The 18,260-nt window shown below is 39.1% G+C and overlaps 3 protein-coding genes across 3 annotated transcripts; all 3 read left to right on the forward strand.

Moving 5' to 3' along the window:
* Positions 1-1,608: 1,608 nt before the first annotated feature.
* LOC129742530 (uncharacterized) lies at positions 1,609-4,662 on the forward strand. Its single transcript, XM_055734438.1, has one exon. The coding sequence runs from the start codon at positions 1,609-1,611 to the stop codon at positions 4,660-4,662; it is 3,054 nt and encodes a 1,017-aa protein (XP_055590413.1).
* Positions 4,663-4,684: 22 nt separating this feature from the next.
* LOC129742531 (uncharacterized) lies at positions 4,685-6,919 on the forward strand. The gene has a single exon (XM_055734439.1). The coding sequence runs from the start codon at positions 4,685-4,687 to the stop codon at positions 6,917-6,919; it is 2,235 nt and encodes a 744-aa protein (XP_055590414.1).
* A 9,811-nt stretch (positions 6,920-16,730) lies between these two features.
* On the forward strand, positions 16,731-17,756 carry LOC129742532 (uncharacterized). Its single transcript, XM_055734440.1, has one exon. The coding sequence runs from the start codon at positions 16,731-16,733 to the stop codon at positions 17,754-17,756; it is 1,026 nt and encodes a 341-aa protein (XP_055590415.1).
* The last annotated feature ends 504 nt before the right edge of the window (positions 17,757-18,260 follow it).

The raw sequence follows: 18,260 nt of genomic DNA on the forward strand, positions 1-18,260 counted from the left end.
ATTTAGTTCACCCCCCCGAAGCCCTCTCCTCTCGGTGTTGGGACGCCCGAACCCATCAGCTGCTGTTAAGGGCGGGATTGATACACTGCGGCTCAAAGGTATTTGGACGATCCAACATTTTGGTCCTTCGAACCGGATGAGGGCCGATTCACGTTGAAATCCGGATACACCATCTTCCTCAAAAGCCGTCCGTGAGGCCTTTGTTCCCGGGAAAGTCGCCATTTGGGAAGCCCGGCTGGAACAAAACATCCTTTGTGATTCATCGATGAGCTTGGCTTGGGTAGCGCCATCGTGATTCTACACACTGCGGTTGGCGGTCATCATCCATCATTGGTTGGTCGGCTATACGGGCTAGGACATAGCTGCATGTGCGGTGTCGGTCAACAGGATTCCGAAGAGGTCGGAACACGGCGATTGGATCATCGCCAAAATCGACGGTCGACTGGTCCAGGATTACCCGGTGATTGGAACATCGCCGGACCCTCCTCCCTCTACCCTCCACCCCTCCAACAAATCTGGTTACAACTGGGTGGAACTACTGCAGCAATATTTGGATCGTGTAAGTGCTTGCTTTTGCAAAACTAAAATATTGTTTGTTGGATTCAAAAATACAGTTTTTAACAATAATTAATTCCTTTTTCCAACATTAATAACCTACGTATCCCTGTCGTCATTGGCTGGAGGCCTTTGACTCCATTTTGTCAGATTGTGTCTGTTGGACATTGAGGACTTTGTGTCCTGGTTGGTTGAAATTAGTTCGCTTGCTGTTCAGAAGGTCTGATCGAGCCTACTAGTGGTGCCGCTACCCTGGTTGTAGTTGTTCGTGCATGGGATAGCACCTACATAGTTTACAATTCCTGCTACTTGAATTGTGTGATTGATCATCTGTTTGAGATTCATGAATTGAAGTTGCTCAATGGTTATAGTGAGAAGAAGTATCTCATTATTATTGGTATTGCTGATCAAAACTAAGGTCGCTCGCTAGATAGTGGACCGAGGGTAAGTAGTATTTTATACGAATTGGCAAATAATTGAATTATAAGGAATCAAACTAAAGGGTGATTGGAATATCACAATTTTAATCAATGGTTAATTGAATCACGCAATATTTTTGTGGATGTTTGAATCGAATTGTGAGCTGTTATACTTTGTTGAGTTCGAAGTTTGAACTATATATTTTGTGTTTGGAGTCAGATTTTGACTGGAAGTGTTGGTAATCAAGCTGAAATTGATCCTTGGGGATTTACTCAGTCCAAATTTGGTCAATTGGTGACTGTATTGAGTTGGAATTGTTTGACCAGCATTTGAATTGAGTTGGTTTAATATTGTCAGTGATTGCTTCAATCAGAATCAACTTTGTTACACGTCAGTATTGGGTCTGATTTTGCGTGATCAGAAACTGAATCGATTCTGAGGTCGAATTGGAATTGGAAAGACAGAAATTGAATCGATTCTGAATTAGAATCGAATTGCTCCGGAACTTCAATTGTGTATTTTCGGAATTTTAATGGTCGGTAATTGAATCGATTCAGAGGTTGAATCGGATTGAGTCAGAACCTAAAATTTACGGAATTTAAAAAAAGGATTATTTAGTTCTCAATACCAATCATGCCTAGCACAAAGAAACCATCAGTTTCGACCGTGGCTCCAAGCTTGAAGGTCTTGAACATGAGATTTAAACAAATTCAATCCTCGTTTAGTGACATTTGGCGTTTTGTTGAAACATTTCAAGAAGATTCCTCGTCGATTCAAATTGAGATTCGACTGGAGGAAATTGATAATCTGTGGGAAAAACTAAATGATACTTTGATTGAAATTCAATCTCATGATGATTTCGACTTAGATGAAACCTTTTTCGAGCGTGAAAGGGTCACGTTTAGCGAAAAATACTACCATTCAAAGGCCTTTCTAATGGAAAAACTGAAGGAACGGACTCAATTACCGGATTTGAGTAGTACAGCTAGGGTGAATGATTCGTTATTGCAACCAACTCTTGATCATGTTCGACTTCCTCAGATCAAACTTCAAACGTTTAATGGAAATATTGAAGAATGGTTAAGTTTTAGAGATTTATATATGTCGCTCATTCATTGGAAGACTGATTTACCAGAAGTGGAAAAGTTTCACTATCTTAAAGGTTGTTTACAAGGTGAACCAAAAGCTCTAATTGACCCTATCAAGATCACGAAAACCAATTACCAAATCGCTTGGGATTTGTTGCTGAAGAGGTACAACAACAGTAAGCTCTTACGGAAAAGACAAGTTCAAGGTCTGTTTCAGCTCCCTTCTTTGACAAAGGAATCCGTCAGTGATCTGCAAGTTCTCTTGGAAGGATTCGAGAGAATTGTGCAGACGTTAGATCAGATCATACAACCTGAAGAATACAAGGATCTTCTTCTGGTTCACCTTCTCTCCTCGCGTCTCGATCCTGCGACACGCAGAGGATGGGAAGAAAGTTCTGCCGCCAAGGACCAAGATGTTGTACAAGATTTGACGGAGTTTCTTCGCAGAAGAGTGCGAGTCTTAGAGTCATTACCAGTTAAGGTTGTAGAGCCTAAGTCAGCTCAGCCACAGTCAGCCCCAAGGTTTAAGCATACTACTAGGAGTAGCTTTAGTTCATTCCAATCGTCTGGTAGAGCGTGTGTTGCTTGTCAAGCGGATCATCCATTATTCCAATGCCAGGCTTTTCAGCGCATGAAAATTGAGGATAGAGAGGGGTTGCTACGAAGTCATTCGCTCTGTAGAAATTGCTTTAGCAAGAGTCATAGGGCCAAAGAATGTAAATCGAGGTATTCTTGTCGCCATTGTAAGGGTCGCCACCATAGTTTGGTTTGTTTTAGGTCAGACAAGGAGGAATCTAGAGGTTCTAGATTTCGAAAAGGTACAGAGGAATCGAAACCCCAAGAACAACAGTTGGTATCAGCTCCTCAAGTGACGAACCTGGCAGCTACAGATCTTTTGTCCTCTAACTCTGCGCCTCAACGCTCATCACAGGTTCTCTTAGCTACAGCAGTAGTTGTTTTGGAAGATGATTTTGGTAATCAGTACCCTGCAAGAGCTCTTCTAGATTCTGGCTCAGAGAGCAATCTTCTTACGGAGCGAATGAGCCAACGGTTGAAAACCACAAGAGAAAGGGTAGAAATCTGCGTAATAGGGATAGGTCAGGCAGCAACGAAGGTCAAGCAGAGAATTCATGCCACGGTTCGATCACGAGTTTCAGAGTTTTCGCGAGCTATGAGCTTTCTTGTCTTACCCAAGGTGACGGTTAATTTGCCTACAACAACGGTACAAACAAAAGGCTGGAGATTTCCAGACGGAATCCAATTGGCGGATCCTTCGTTTTCAGTGTCTAGTGAGGTGGACATTGTTCTGGGAATCGAATCATTCTTCGATTTCTTCCATTCTGGAGAAAAGATCGATTTGGGCGATCAACTTCCTTCACTGAATCATTCAGTGTTCGGTTGGGTAGTCTGCGGAGGGTTGCCGACCCCACGGCAAGCCATACAAGTAATCTCGAATGCTTCGATTACTGAAGACCCTCTGGAAGCCATGGTGGCTCGATTTTGGTCCTGTGAGGAGGTCGAGTCAACCAATTTTCTTTCGCCAGAGGAAGCCAGATGCGAGAGCTTATTCTCGAAAACTGTGAAACGCGAAGCAGACGGAAGATACACAGTTTCTCTACCGCGAAATGAAGACATTATAGATCGATTAGGCGAGTCACAGGAGATCGCTATGCGACGATTCCTGGCGACGGAACGGAGGCTTTCTAGGGACGAAAACCTAAGGAAGCAGTACGAACAATTCATGGAGGAATATGTTCATTTGGGTCACATGCAAAAGATAGTTGAGTTGAAAGATGAGTCATGTCAGAAATCAGTTATCAAGCGTTGTTTTTTGCCACACCATCCAGTTGTTAAAGAGGCCAGTACCACCACAAAGGTCAGGGTAGTTTTTGACGCCTCTTGTAAAACTTCAAGTGGAGTATCGTTAAACGATGGACTCTTGAATGGCCCAGTTATTCAGGATGACTTACGCTCGATTATCCTCCGTTGTCGAACCAAACAGGTTATGGTTGTTGCCGACATTGAAAAAATGTTCAGGCAAATCAATATCGCTGAAGATGATCGTCCTCTCCAATCCATTTTGTGGCGATCATCTCCCAAGGAAGAAATATCGATCTATGAACTGCGAACAGTCACCTACGGAACCAAACCAGCTCCATTTCTAGCCACTAGAACGTTACAACAGTTAGCCACGGATGGGAAAGAGGTTTTTCCACTTGCAGCAAGGGCTGTTTTGAATGACCCCTACATGGATGATGTCATCACAGGGTCGGATACCGTGGAAGAAGCGAGTGAGCTGCAAGTTCAGCTTGATGCGTTGATGAGTTCTGGTGGGTTTCGTTTGAGAAAATACGCCTCAAATAGCCCTGATGTATTGAAGAACGTTTCCGAAGACAATTTGGCCATCAAATGTCCGGAAGGTATAAACCTGGATCCTGATCCATCGGTCAAGACTTTAGGTTTGACATGGATGCCCACATCAGATGTTTTCAGCTTTCAATTCAGTATTCCGGCCATAGAATCTATTGAACCATTAACTAAAAGGCGAATACTGTCCGTTATTGCTATGCTTTTCGATCCCCGTAATTGCTACTGCTAAGATTTTTATGCAGAAAATTTGGATGTTGAGGGATGCTAAAGATCAACGACTGGGCTGGGATGAACCGGTACCGTTGATGATTGATGAAGTTTGGAGAAAATTCCACCAGCAACTCAGTTCGCTCAATGAGATCCGAATAAATCGATGCGTTATCATTTCTAACCCTGTTCTGCTTGAGATCCATTGTTTTTCTGATGCGTCAGAGAAGGCGTACGGAGCTTGTGTGTACATCCGCAGCCAGAACTCCCAAGGTCAACGGAAAGCAACCCTCCTTACATCAAGGTCACGCGTAGCACCGTTGAAGTCGCAAAGTATTCCTAGGCTAGAGTTGTGTGGAGCATTGCTTGGGGCCCAGCTGGTAGTCATTGTGAAAAAGGCCCTCAAGGGCGAAGTCTCGACATTCTTTTGGACCGACTCCACATGTGTTCTACGCTGGCTTTCCTCTACGCCGTCAACCTGGACTACTTTCGTGGCCAACAGGGTGAGCAAAATTCAAACCATGACCGAAGGGTGTCAATGGAACCATGTAGCAGGAAAGCAGAACCCCGCGGACTTAATCTCTCGTGGTATTCTACCCGAGGAGATTCTTGACAACGAGTTTTGGTGGAATGGTCCACAATGGTTAACAGAAAGCATGGAGAGCTGGCCAATCGCCTCGGTCAGCATGCTTGAAGAAGAAGGAGAAGACGAAAGGAGACACAAAAAGGTAGCTGCAACAACCTCGGTTAGCCGAGAGTTCAACAATTGGTTTATTTCCCACTTTTCCGACTATACGAAACTTATCCGTTCCACTGCTATTTGGATTCGCTTGATTCGAGTTCTTAGAAAGTCAAAAGAAGGTCCAACTTCTGGCTTTCTCAAAGCGGCAGAGTTGTCAGAGGCAGAAATTGTTATGGTACGCCTAGTTCAGCGAGAATGCTTCCAGGATGAGCTAAAGTCATGCTCAAGGGGGGAAACGGTTCCCAGAAAATCACCATTGCGTTGGTTCAACCCTTTTATTCAGAATGGCATCATTAAGGTCGGCGGTAGGCTGATGCATTCTCAGGAATCCGAAGATTTTAAACACCCCATGGTTCTACCCGCGAATCATAATTTCACCAAGCTACTTTTCGAATCGTACCACAAAAAATTGCTGCACGCTGGACCTCAGCTTACACTCTGCGCTGTCAGACAGCGGTTTTGGCCTCTGGGAGGAAGGAGCGTGATTAGAAATGTAATTCACAAATGCATAAAATGCTTCAGAGTGCGCCCGAAGCCTATGGAGCAATTCATGGGGGACTTGCCTGCGGCACGAGTTAGAGAATCACGTCCATTCACTAAAACCGGGGTTGATTATTTTGGCCCGGTTTATTTACGCCATGCGCCGCGTAAACCTTCGATAAAGGCTTATGTAGCGGTGTTTATTTGTTTTTCCACGAAGGCAGTGCACCTAGAATTGGTGACTGACCTTACAACAGATAGGTTTCTACAGGCGCTTAGAAGATTCCTGGGACGTTGGGGAAAGGTTTCAGATATTTATTCTGACAATGGAACCAACTTCATTGGCGCTAGAAACTATCTAAATGATTTGAAGAAGGTTCTGAGATCCAAGGATCATCTTGAACAAATTACGAAATACTGTGCAAACGACGGAATCCAATGGCATTTAAATCCTCCTCGAGCGCCGCATTTTGGTGGCCTATGGGAGGCGGCAGTAAAATCTGCAAAACACCACATCATTAGGGTCATTGGTGACCACCCTCTGTCCTTTGAGGACATGCAAACGTTGTTGGTTCAGGTGGAGGCTTGTCTTAATTCGAGGCCTATTACACAGCAATCAGATGATCCGAATGATTTAGAACCACTTACACCGGCACACTTTTGGTTGGGATCTTCCTTGCAGGCTGTTCCAGAACGTGATTTGTCGAACATACCTGTTAATAGGCTCGATAAGACACAGCTGATCCAACAAAAAGTCCAACAAATTTGGAATCGGTGGCGGAAAGAATATCTTTCGCAGCTACAAGCAAGAACGAAACGGTGGAATAAAAATGTTAAAATCGAGATAGGTAGATTGGTAGTAATCTGCGATGACAATGCTCCACCAATCCATTGGAAGATGGGTCGCATATCTGAAGTACACCCTGGTCAAGATGGTGTTGTTCGGGTGGTGACGTTAAAGACGAGTAGTGGGTTCAAAACTCGGGCGGTTGAGCGAATATGTTTATTGCCAATTCAGCCTGAGTCTGAAATGCAGCCAAACGCTGTTCAAGCATAACCCATCCAATCCTTACTCCCATCCCTCCCTAATCAAACACCACGGAAGAGGAATTTCTCTATTTTCAGAAATCGTGCTATTTCTGGGTGGGCCAGGATGTCTGTGAGTAAGCAACCCTCGGTACGCCAACGTACGACAGACAACATATTTGCCACCCGTTCGGTTCGGTCAGCTACGATCATGAGCTTGGAGAACGTAGAAGACGGTCGTCGTTGTCAGCCGGTTTGTTTGTCAGAGATCCGCTCCGAACGATCTGAGGCCCGATCGCGAACATATGAAACCCGATCAGAGTGTTGCGCCGATGAGAGAAAAACATCGCACATCGGTCAGGCGACGACAACCATAGCACTGATCGATCAGTCGTAACCACATAGTCGTCCGTTCCGTCCGAGTTTGTTGAGGTGTTCCTCACACGGCCCGTATAAGTGTTCTTTTCTTGTTAAGTGTTAATTTAAGTTACATGTTAGTTAAGTTATAATCAATATATGTGTTTTATTATAAACTCGCGTGTGCTTGATCATTTGATGACCGCAATTTAACCGGAGCTGCAATTGAAGCCGTGCGAGCTGTCCACAAAAGCCGAACAAAGGTTGATTTAGTTCACCCCCCCGAAGCCCTCTCCTCTCGGTGTTGGGACGCCCGAACCCATCAGCTGCTGTTAAGGGCGGGATTGATACACTGCGGCTCAAAGGTATTTGGACGATCCAACAAGCATAAAAATTGAAAAACAAAATCGTAGCTCGAATGCATGTTATAGTCTATGTGCTTTTGATTCTTTCCTAATATTTCAATAAAAAAAAATTATCTTTACGTTTTTACGTTATAACTTTTAAAAGTTGTGATGAAATGTAAAGTTTTTAAAGAAAAAAGTCTTATTTTAAAACAAAACACCCCATGTGCAATAACTACGAAATCTACTCTTCTGGAAACCAGGTTGAAATGACATATTTTGGTAATATGGCAAGAATGTTTAAACAAAGAATAAGAAGAAAAAGTTTATTGATACAAACTTGATTTTTTGCAAAATAGGTTTAATAATTATCTTTAACAATTTTTGCTTCGTAAATCGTGTAAGTGGCTATGCTATAATGACGAACTAAAAATATAGAATGTTTATTTCATTGTGAACTGGTAGCTGTTTCAAGAATAATTTGTGTATACTATGAGGAATATTAAATCATGTGAATCAAAGGTAAGAAAACTATTTCTTTTTTGTCTGCTGTTTTGATCCCTACCATTTTACATTTGATATCTTGTATTTCAAATCTTCTGGGAGCATTTAGTTTTCCATCGCTCGAGTATATATTAATGTACGATGATCGGAAAGGTTTATCAAAGAAATTTTTTTTAGAAACTAATGATTCGCCGTACAAATGAATGTTCTCATTGTCATCTACACAATAATTAAATCCCACAATTTTTCCTGTTTTTGTCAAAAACCATTTATTGGCCGAATCATTTGATAAACTGAAATTTTCAAACTCTATTTTCGAAAGTACTTCAACATTAGAAGAATCATTAGTCAAATTAACATAACTCTCTTTCGATATCTGTCGTTTGAGCTCTGGGAATGTTTTTGAATATGTTTGATTTTTGTTATTTATTATCTTATTAGACTCACTCATCCGTTTGGCTATTTGAGCTAAAGGTTTATTACCTGTTCGAATGATGTTTTTTATTTCTCCTAGTTTATTTTTAAAGCAATATGCGCTAAAATCTGACAGTTTTCCAAACTTCTTCACATCATCCACTACGTGTAAAAGGTTATGAACGTTACTAGAAACATAATCTTTTCCGTAGATTTTTATGAAGTCCTCAACGAATCGAATAAGTAACGAATGAGCTAAATCGAGAAGAAAATTGTACGAATCACATGAACATATAACTATTGCACAAAAAATATCAAAAAGTGCTCATAGACTTCTTTCTTCAAAAATGGTTTAAGGACAACAATTGAAAGGTAATATAAAAAAATTCGAAATTCTAATCCTTTCCAGAATCCAACACAATCTATTCCCCTTATAGCCCTGTGCATCTCATTTGGTAACTTGTATTCTAATAATAATTTCGAAATATCCGATATATTTTGACCAGACCACTTTGCTCGGTAGCTGCCCAATTTCCCATCTCGCCATCCTATCAAGAATTTTTTCATTATTCCTAAGTCGATCAAATGTAGGGAATCTGCGACAGGGAAATCAGCTATCATATCTAATGGTAGTTTCAATAACGGTGAATGCACTCTGTGATGTGTGCCGTATCGATTCGCGCGAAAGCCATCATCGGTGCGTTTGGATGCGTTTATTTGAGGGAAACAATTGGTGTTTGATATATAAGAATATTCACCTTCCGTGGTGCACTTCAAACATCCATTCTGAGCATTAAAATTCGCTGTTCCTGAAAAAAAAAAAAAAATAATGAAGAGGCATATGCTACCGTATTTTTTCAAGCAAACCTTTGATAAACGCTCGAGCTGGAGAGTCGCAAATGAAGCCTAGAATTTTAACTTTAATATCGTGGCAATTTATCAAGAAACCATTCTTGGTAACCGTATCCATTTCTTCCGTGAACTTTTGAAGGAAAATACTTATGCTGGGAGGTTTTCGTTTTCCGGAATATATAGCCATTACCATAGGTTTAAGTTGAGGGAACTCCTTAATGTTGAATAGTATAGGCCAAAAATTTTCCGAAGAGTTTCGGTAAATCGGAAGTCCGTCGATGTTGAACTTTACGGAAAGTGTCATGGAATTTTCGATAATTTGAGAAACATCTTCTATACATTTCTGGAAGCCATAATGCCAGTATTGACCATCTCCCATTCTATCCAGAACAACATTTCTGCTCGTTTTTAGTAAAGTTCTTGGATCCTTCGGAACTCGAATATTCAACGTTGTATTTAAAATCAACAATAGATCCTTAACCGCCTGATGACTTATATTGCATGTTATTGCCCATGTCCTTAGTTTGTCCGTGAAAATTTCAACTTTTTCGCAATCGGATAATGTAGGCGGTAAATATTCGTTGTTTGCCGTTTGTTGTGTCGAACTTTGAACGCTTTGTGGTTCGGAAATAACTGCATCGGAGGTTGCTACAGGAACATCAGGAATATTGACATCTTCTAAAATATGATTGATTGTCTCCTGTGAAGAATGAGTTTTTTCAACACGCCCCTGTATTATTCGGAGATAGTTTTGTCGAACATTTCTCTTAAAATATCCACTACATTTAATTTTTGACCACTTGGAAGACATTTTGTAATGAAAACCTGATGTCAACTGAACAAAAATCAATCCATCTGCTTTTAAAAAACCAAAACGACTTGCACCGCCCATATAAGAACAAAAACACTGGATAATTTCTTGAAAGGGCTTTTATAAACTTCAATCGATTTATTTGAAGTAGTTTTGAGCCCTCTCCTAGTCTGAACGCATGGAAAGTTCTTTAAAGTTTTAAAAGGTGCTAAAAATCAATAACAGGGAATTAATAAAACAAGTTTATTACTGTTTTATCATTTAGTTTCAAAATACACTATAAGCTGTCTAGACGGCTTGTTTTGAAAATATCTAAAATAAATTCGTTTTATAACAAATCAGATATTACAAAACCTTTATAAAATAACTTATAAAAATTATAAAACCGTTTCGATTTTTGTGTGTTACTTGGGTCTTTTGCATCTTCTGACAGCGAGTAATTTCAAATTTATATGCTCCAGGAGTAAGAACGATACATATGAACCCGTAGATGAACTAGAAACATTTTCGTGAGACAAAAATCCGAAAGACGACATCCCTTAGCCAGGGCGCCCTGACTCTAGGCAAATATCTAGCAAAATCCAAAGATAAAAGGTATTTTGACTTTGCTATATTAGTTCTCATTTCATAGTTTGTAAGAATGAGACAAAGAGAATTCTAAAATTGTGTCTACTACACCTTATTCATTGCATACTTTTAGGCGCAATTTTCTAGTTTTTAGATAAATAGAGGATTTTGATTCCTATTTAACAGATAATTACTGGTTGAACATTAGTTATTGGACAAAATTAGTTATTTCGTGATAGCTAATGATCACGATCCCTTCAGAAGAAAAATGCATCTTTTTTTACTCTAGGGATCAATTAAACCCATAACAAAACATTTTCTAAAAAATATTGGGAGTTCACTATTGCTTTGAAAACATGACATTATGAAGTTCATATCATATTCAAACGATTGGCATATTGAGAAAAATATTTTTATTATATTTTTTTATTATAATCATGGGGGAAACATTTTAAAGTGATAATAAAAGATCTTAAAATCACGTTTTTTTAATGTTTCAAACAAAGTTCAATAACTCGAAAAATAATCGTTTTAAAATTTATAGAGATAACATCATTGTTGTTTTCTTCTATTTAGCACATTTTTCTGGAACATTTGACATTTGTGAGACATTCCGATTTCGAGATACATATAGCCAAGGAATCAAGTATCCTCATTCTCTCCTATTGATAGCATTCCAAAAAAAAAATCCTCTGATGTAACGTTCAAAACAATCGTGACAGTTACATTTTGTTACATTTGACTAAAGAACATTATGATTTATGTTTACCAGATTCGAAACGGAGCTCAAAATTTTCGTATCACTAAATTTTCATGTTGAAAGCGGCAATGCTAAAATTATTAAACACATCATTTAGTATTGATCCGAATCTCTGCAATAATGGATTAACCTGTCTGATATGGACATTCAGAATCTGTCTCTTATTCCAATATCTTATCATTTACAACTTTGCCAAAAGCTTCAATTTGTTGAATTTCCGATTTTCAGATGAATAAGAAAGAAAAACCTTAACATTTATGTTCACAGGATCTATAGGCACGATAATAAAAGTTCAATATATTTTAACAAAACTGACGAAAATCTAGTTTGAATTTTTAATTTTTTTTGGCTTTATATAACAATAAAAAAATGTCATGCCATGTGTCAAAAGCGTATTACCCTCAAACTGTACTTATTAAATACGTTGAATCTCCAGCCATATCGTCGATCGGCTGTATGCGCATTAGACTGCCCCAAATTTGTATGGGAAATTTAAAACCTGTAAAATGTTATACGCTGCAGGCTAAAATTGATCTTGGGCCTAGTACAAGATCTCATGCCAAATTTGGGCCAGATCGAACCACGGTAAGGGATCGCTCAACGAGCCTGAAGTTTGTATGGGATTTTGAGACATTTTGTTCGAGTGGAACATGAAAAACTAGTTTTTCGTCAATAACTTTTGTCTCCTTCGACCGATTTCTCTCAAAAACGGGGTTTCTTAAAACCTAAATTATGACAAACATTTCATCCGAAGGTTTTATTTCAATTCAAGTTAAGATAAAAAAGTTATTAAGCCGTTTCGTCAAATAATGACCGACTTTAACCATTGTTGTTGCGCTCGATTGCAATTTTTGATGTTTTTCTAATATTTGAGTTTGGATGATATTCACTTGATAGTTCGGAATGAAGTAAAGGCGGAAAAATGCTTGACAATTTAAAAAAAGTTGCATAACCACAGGGGCTTAGGAACATGACTGGACGATTTGTGATGCCAATAAAAAGATTCACCCTCATTCTCTATCAAAAGAAAGCACAGCTAATATAATGGAAACGTGAGAAAAATGTAAAAGGACCTCTTTTCAAAAAAAAAAAATATAATTTTATTGTCATCATAAAGCGTTGGTCCATGTACTTTTCGATCTAAAAAAAATGTTGGCGGTTAAGTCTGAGAGTAACAACCATTCTGAATAGATTTGAAAAGATAAAAAAAGATGAAACATAAACCCCGCCCAAAGGCAGAAATATGTACATTAAACTGCCCCAAATTTGTATGGGAAATTCAAAACCTGTGAAATGGTATGCGCTGCAGGCTTAAATTGATTCTAGTCCTACACAGCAAGAAAAATTCGTGTAATTTTAGATTGAAAACGATGCACGAAAACGGAACATCGATTTTAATCTAAAATTCTACCACTGTGTATTTTTTTCAATGATGTAATTTTGGGAGCGTGTAAATTTAGATCGAAATCGATGCACGAAAACCGACGAAGAAAGCTGCGTGTAAAAATATACTGGCATGTAAATTTCAAGCCTTTCCATCGTTAATATTAAAAAATATTCATTAAAAATATCAGGGTTTCAGTGTTGGGATTTTAATTAGTTAAAAAAATATGGGATCTAATTTTCATGTGGTATATATTTACTTAATAATACTTAACAACAAACGATCACCCACAAACACGAGAATAATTATTGTATTCTTCTTCACAAGTTGTGAATCACAACACATGGCTAGGCTGGAGAGGTGTATCTGATGAATTTTTAGTATTTTTACGGGTCAACCATTGTATACCGGACTATTACGATTATTACAGGAAACTCTTGATCACACCAATCTCCTGGTCGGTTCTCGATAATTGGTTGTTTCTGAAATTCAAAAAGAATTTTTATAATTTCTCATTAGAATACTTACAATGTTTTTATTTCATTTCACTTACCACTTCATAATACACACATCCGACAAAATTTTGCATGGGCGGAATGCAACCGAGACTTCCGAGCGACTTTGGCTAATCGTAAAAGAACCACCATCTCGAGTCAAAAGTAAACAAACGTATGCCGCGAAAAAACATGGCATCTGTTATGTTTCACATAGTTTTCGATGTAATTTTAGATCTTACTTATAATATCTTATTCAACAAATCTAAATTTACACTACTTGTGATATAAATTTCATCGATCGTTTGAAATTTGCATTACGGAATGTAATTTTAAACCAAAACAATTTATTTCTATTCACTTTTTGAAAAAAGACTAAAATTACATCAAAAGGAGTTGAAAATTACATCTTTTTTTAATTACATTTGTGAAAAAATAGATCGCTCGTGTTTTAGATTGCGTATACTTTTAGAAATTTTTTGCTGTGTAGTACAAGATCTCATGCCAAATTTGGGCGATCGGATCACGGGAAGGGGTCGCTCAACGAGCTTGAAGGCATTTCGAGACATTTGGCTCGGAAAAAACATGAAAAACCTGTTTTGCGTCAATAACTTTGGTTCCTCTTGGCCGATTTCTTTCAAAAACGGTTTTTCTTAAAGGATGGTATTCATCACTATCGGGCGGTGGAACATATTGACGCCATATTAACAGTAATGAATACCACCGTAAAAAGGTAAGCCCATTTTTGAAGCCTAATAACTTTTTTATCTTAACTCTTATCGAAATGCACTCTTCAGATGAAATATTTATCATAGTTTAGGCTTTTAAAAAAATTGTTTTTGAAAGAAATCGGCCAACGGAAACCAAAGTTATTGATGAAAAACTGTTTTTTTTATTGGCATCACAAATCGTCCAGTCTTGTTCCTAAGCCCCTGTGGTTATACATTTTTTTTAAAAACTGTCAAGCATTTTTCCGCCCTTACTTCTTTCCGAACTATCAAGTGAATATCATCCAAACTCAAATATTAGAAAAAACATCAAAAGTTGCAATCGAGCGCAACAACAATGGTTAAAATCAGTCATTACTTGACGAAACGGCATGCATTTCACATCGAGTGTCCTGTTCGGACATTTAGTCGCCTCGTTAAAACAGTGATGAATAGCACCCTTAAAAAAGTTAGCCAATTTTTGAAGCTTAATAACTTTTTCATCTTAACTTCTATTGAAATGAAATCTTCGGATGAAATGTTTGTCATAATTTAGGCTTTAAGAAAATCCGTTTTTGGAAGAAATCGGTCAAAGGAGACAAAAGTTATTGACGAAAAACTGGTTTTTCATGTTCCTGAACAAAATGTCTCAAAATCCCATACAAACTTCAGGCTCGTTGAGCGACCCCTTACCGTGGTCCGAACTGGCCCAAATTTGGCATGAGATCTTGTACTAGGCCCAGGATCAATTTTAGCCTGCAGCGTATAACATTTTACAGGTTTTAAATTTCCCATACAAATTTGGGGCAGTCTAATGCGCATATTACCAAACATGCTCATTTAGTAAAACTTCCCCCTATCTACCACTTCATAGTAGTAGGCCCGTGAGGAACAAAAATTTGATAATGCTTCTAAATAAATTCTACCCACTCATTTTCACCATCTTTCATTTCGTCTAACCTTCTATGCATCTATAAAAATTCCATAATCTTTAGATGTCCCTACTAAAAAGGACATCACTTTTCACCGATAAGGCCGATAAATTTAATTGAAATTACATACAATTTCATACTTTATAGAAACACTTAAGACGCTCAGATGAATGATCATTGGTTGCTACGAACTGTTCAGTTTTCAATCAACCCAGATTAAGTGAAAAATATGCGGGCGAATTCTGCTTTAAGCGGCTTTTCCTGAAATCAACCGAGTGTGAAAGAGCTATGATCATATAACGGCAGATATATTACGTGTATAGCACCAAACCGAATAGCGACAATAGGACTAGCGACGCTTTTTTACTAGCGAGATTCCTGTTATTCGCATGTTTGTTATTCTTTTTTCAGTCCAGTAGGCGATTTCAATGTAGTACTCAAACATTGTTTACGTTTTTTACTGTACATTTTCCCTAAGTCATCAATCGCATGCTTCAAGTTTCCTAGGAAACTCGCGATGCGTCGTTATTAATTTGAACGTCGCGAACGTATGCGACGTGTCGCTAGTAGGCAAAGCTGCTTTGATTACTAGCGCTCATATTTTGGATTTTTTCTGCATGCATAATATAATGTGGATGCCCCGGATGCGATCGACAACCCTTTCTTTTGTTTGGTTCCGACGCTTGGAATATGTTTGATAGATGTCTGGTCAACATGAAATGTCCTCAGAGATGTCGCCGTCGCTAATGTTGCCGAAAATTACGGTTTGGAAATTCTGCGGCAAAAATACGAGCAATATCCCAATTCGATGTATACTGGGTGAAAAAAAGTTTAGAATTTGAGAGGGTCTTTTTTAATGTATTGTCCGATTGATGTACGGACAGGGTTGCTACGGTTGCTATACGCTCCGAGTGAGTGAGAAAACAAAAGCCTTTCACTCAGATCGTTATGGAAATATGTGAAATGAGTAAGGAGCATGCTTTGTTGCTTTGGCCAGGCTTCCCAAATGTGCAAGTAAGTGAACAGCATTTCAAATCATAGACGAATTTTGGTGAAAAAGGTTTCTTTCTAAAATGGCTTCTAATCAGGTGAGTAAATTTTTATCTTATAAAAAAATGTTATGGGAAATGAAAGTTTTTGAGAACTAGATGGAATGGTATTTCAAACAAAATTTCAATTTATTGAAAACGAGCTGAAATTACCCGGCCTTGCTCGGGTTCACCTAAAATTTAAGTCAAAATGAGTCGTTTAACCTGTAAAGGGAACAGTGTGTTTGAACTTGAAAGGAAATTCCTCGTTCCAAATCCTAAAGTAGCCTCGTTATACTGCTTACCTAAGATCCATGAAAACCCTATTGCTATGTGACCTATTTCCTCCAACATTTGTACACCCACGGAAAAAGCAGCGTGGTTGGTTGAGGAAATGAAAAAATATCCGGTGAAACACGGCAAAAGTGTGTAAAACTCGGTTGAGTTTGTGGATCACCAAAAAGGATTCAAAGTGCGTCGAGGCGAAATTCTGGTCTCCTTTGACGTCTCCGCACTCTTCCCCAGTGTCCTCACTTCCGATGCCCTCCATAGCCTACGAAAACATTTGGAACGCCGCCGAGTTCCTCCCAACCAGATTGAGGCCTACATAACTGTCGCAGAAGTGTGTATAAAGCAGAACTACTTCATGTTCCGAGGTAAGTTTTACAAGCAGACCTTTGGCCTCAGCATGGGGAGCAAACTTTCCCCCCTTCTGGCAGAAGTATTCATGGCCGATTTTGAGACCGATTTGGAGAAAAGAGAAAAACTCTTCCCCCGTGTCTGGTGGCGCTACGTGGACGACATTTTCGCTTCTGTAAAAGAACGCTACCTCCCACAGACACTAGAATTATTGAATAATCAGCATAGATCGATAAAATTTACGGTTGAGGAAGTAGTTGAGGGAAAACTGCCCTTCCTTGATCTGCTGATCTCAAGGAACGAGGACAACACAATAAAGTTTGAAATCTACTGGAAACCAACCTCAACTGACAGGTATATTACGGTCGACTCACGTCACTTTGGTGCTCAAAAACAAGCCGCCTCCCACTCGATAGCACATCGGCTGTACCATATTCCATTGGAAAAGCCTGAGTTTGAAGACGAGAAGCAAAAAATTTTTGATGCCGGAATTGTGAATGGAAACGACAATGACTTCGTTCTTAAAATTCTTCACAAGCACGCCCGAAAAAAGCACCGAAGTGATGCAACAACACTAACACCGGATAAAGAAGAATCGCAAAGAGTTAGTCTACCGTTTTATCCAAAATTGACTAATGGAATCAGCCAGATTCTTCTGCAGCATGGTTTAAAAACTGCATACAAGAGTGGAAACACCCTCAAGGATCGTCTAGTCTCGCTTAACGACAAGATTCCTGAGGAGGATAGATCCGGAATTTACGAAATTCCATGCAGCAGCTGCCCGGCTATTTATATTGGTCAAACTCGCCGTAAATTCAAAGTCCGTCTCAAAGAACATAAAAATGCCGTTGAAAATGGGAGAATTAATGAATCGAGTGTTGCCGCCCACAGAACAGAGTTTGACCATTCCGTCGATTGGAAAAAGGTCAAATTTAGGAAGTCTGTACGAAAAACATCACATCTGAATGCCTGGGAGTCGATATTCATCAGCACCGCCGAAAAACCGTTAATGAACGAGGACGAGCCACCGATCATTTCATCTCTTTTCAACCTGATCAACCAAAAATCCGCATAATGCCAATTGCGTTCGACGAATACTACATCAAGTATGAAACTGGAGCTGTAATTATCCTTTGTGTAATCAGTCGGACATCGTCCTGTAGATGGGCAACATCGAGCCCGAAACCGGTCGACAAAAAGGTAACTTTATATCCTTTTTCCGTAAAATAAGAACGTTATGTGTCGTGTCCTGTAATACGTCGTGTGTTATGTGTATTATCAAGTCACCATCTACGGCCCAGTTAAGCGGTTTCTCAACTTCAAAAAGTGTAATAAAAAAAACCTGGCAGATTTTTATTCGCTTTCTTTCCCAATATATCTCAAAACTGCTCTACTTTCAATAGAAAAATTTAGTGGAATCCAAAAAATTTGCGCTTTTTTAAATAATAAACTAAACTTGGGGGTGTTCAACTGGCCCTATTACCGCCTACTCGACTTTTTCAGGAACCGATAATGTTTTCTTAAGGAAAAACTATTTAAAAAGATGGAAACTGTTCTTTTTAGTATTGTCTACATACGG

The sequence above is a fragment of the Uranotaenia lowii genome, chromosome 2 (genome assembly GCF_029784155.1).
Source record: "Uranotaenia lowii strain MFRU-FL chromosome 2, ASM2978415v1, whole genome shotgun sequence".
In the NCBI taxonomy this organism is placed as follows: domain Eukaryota; kingdom Metazoa; phylum Arthropoda; class Insecta; order Diptera; family Culicidae; genus Uranotaenia; species Uranotaenia lowii.

What these genes read in the sequence shown, in the direction of transcription:
- LOC129742530 (XM_055734438.1), top strand. Translation starts at nt 1,609, where the DNA reads ATGCCTAGCACAAAGAAACCATCAGTTTCGACCGTGGCTCCAAGCTTG.
- LOC129742531 (XM_055734439.1), top strand. Translation starts at nt 4,685, where the DNA reads ATGTTGAGGGATGCTAAAGATCAACGACTGGGCTGGGATGAACCGGTA.
- LOC129742532 (XM_055734440.1), top strand. Translation starts at nt 16,731, where the DNA reads ATGGGGAGCAAACTTTCCCCCCTTCTGGCAGAAGTATTCATGGCCGAT.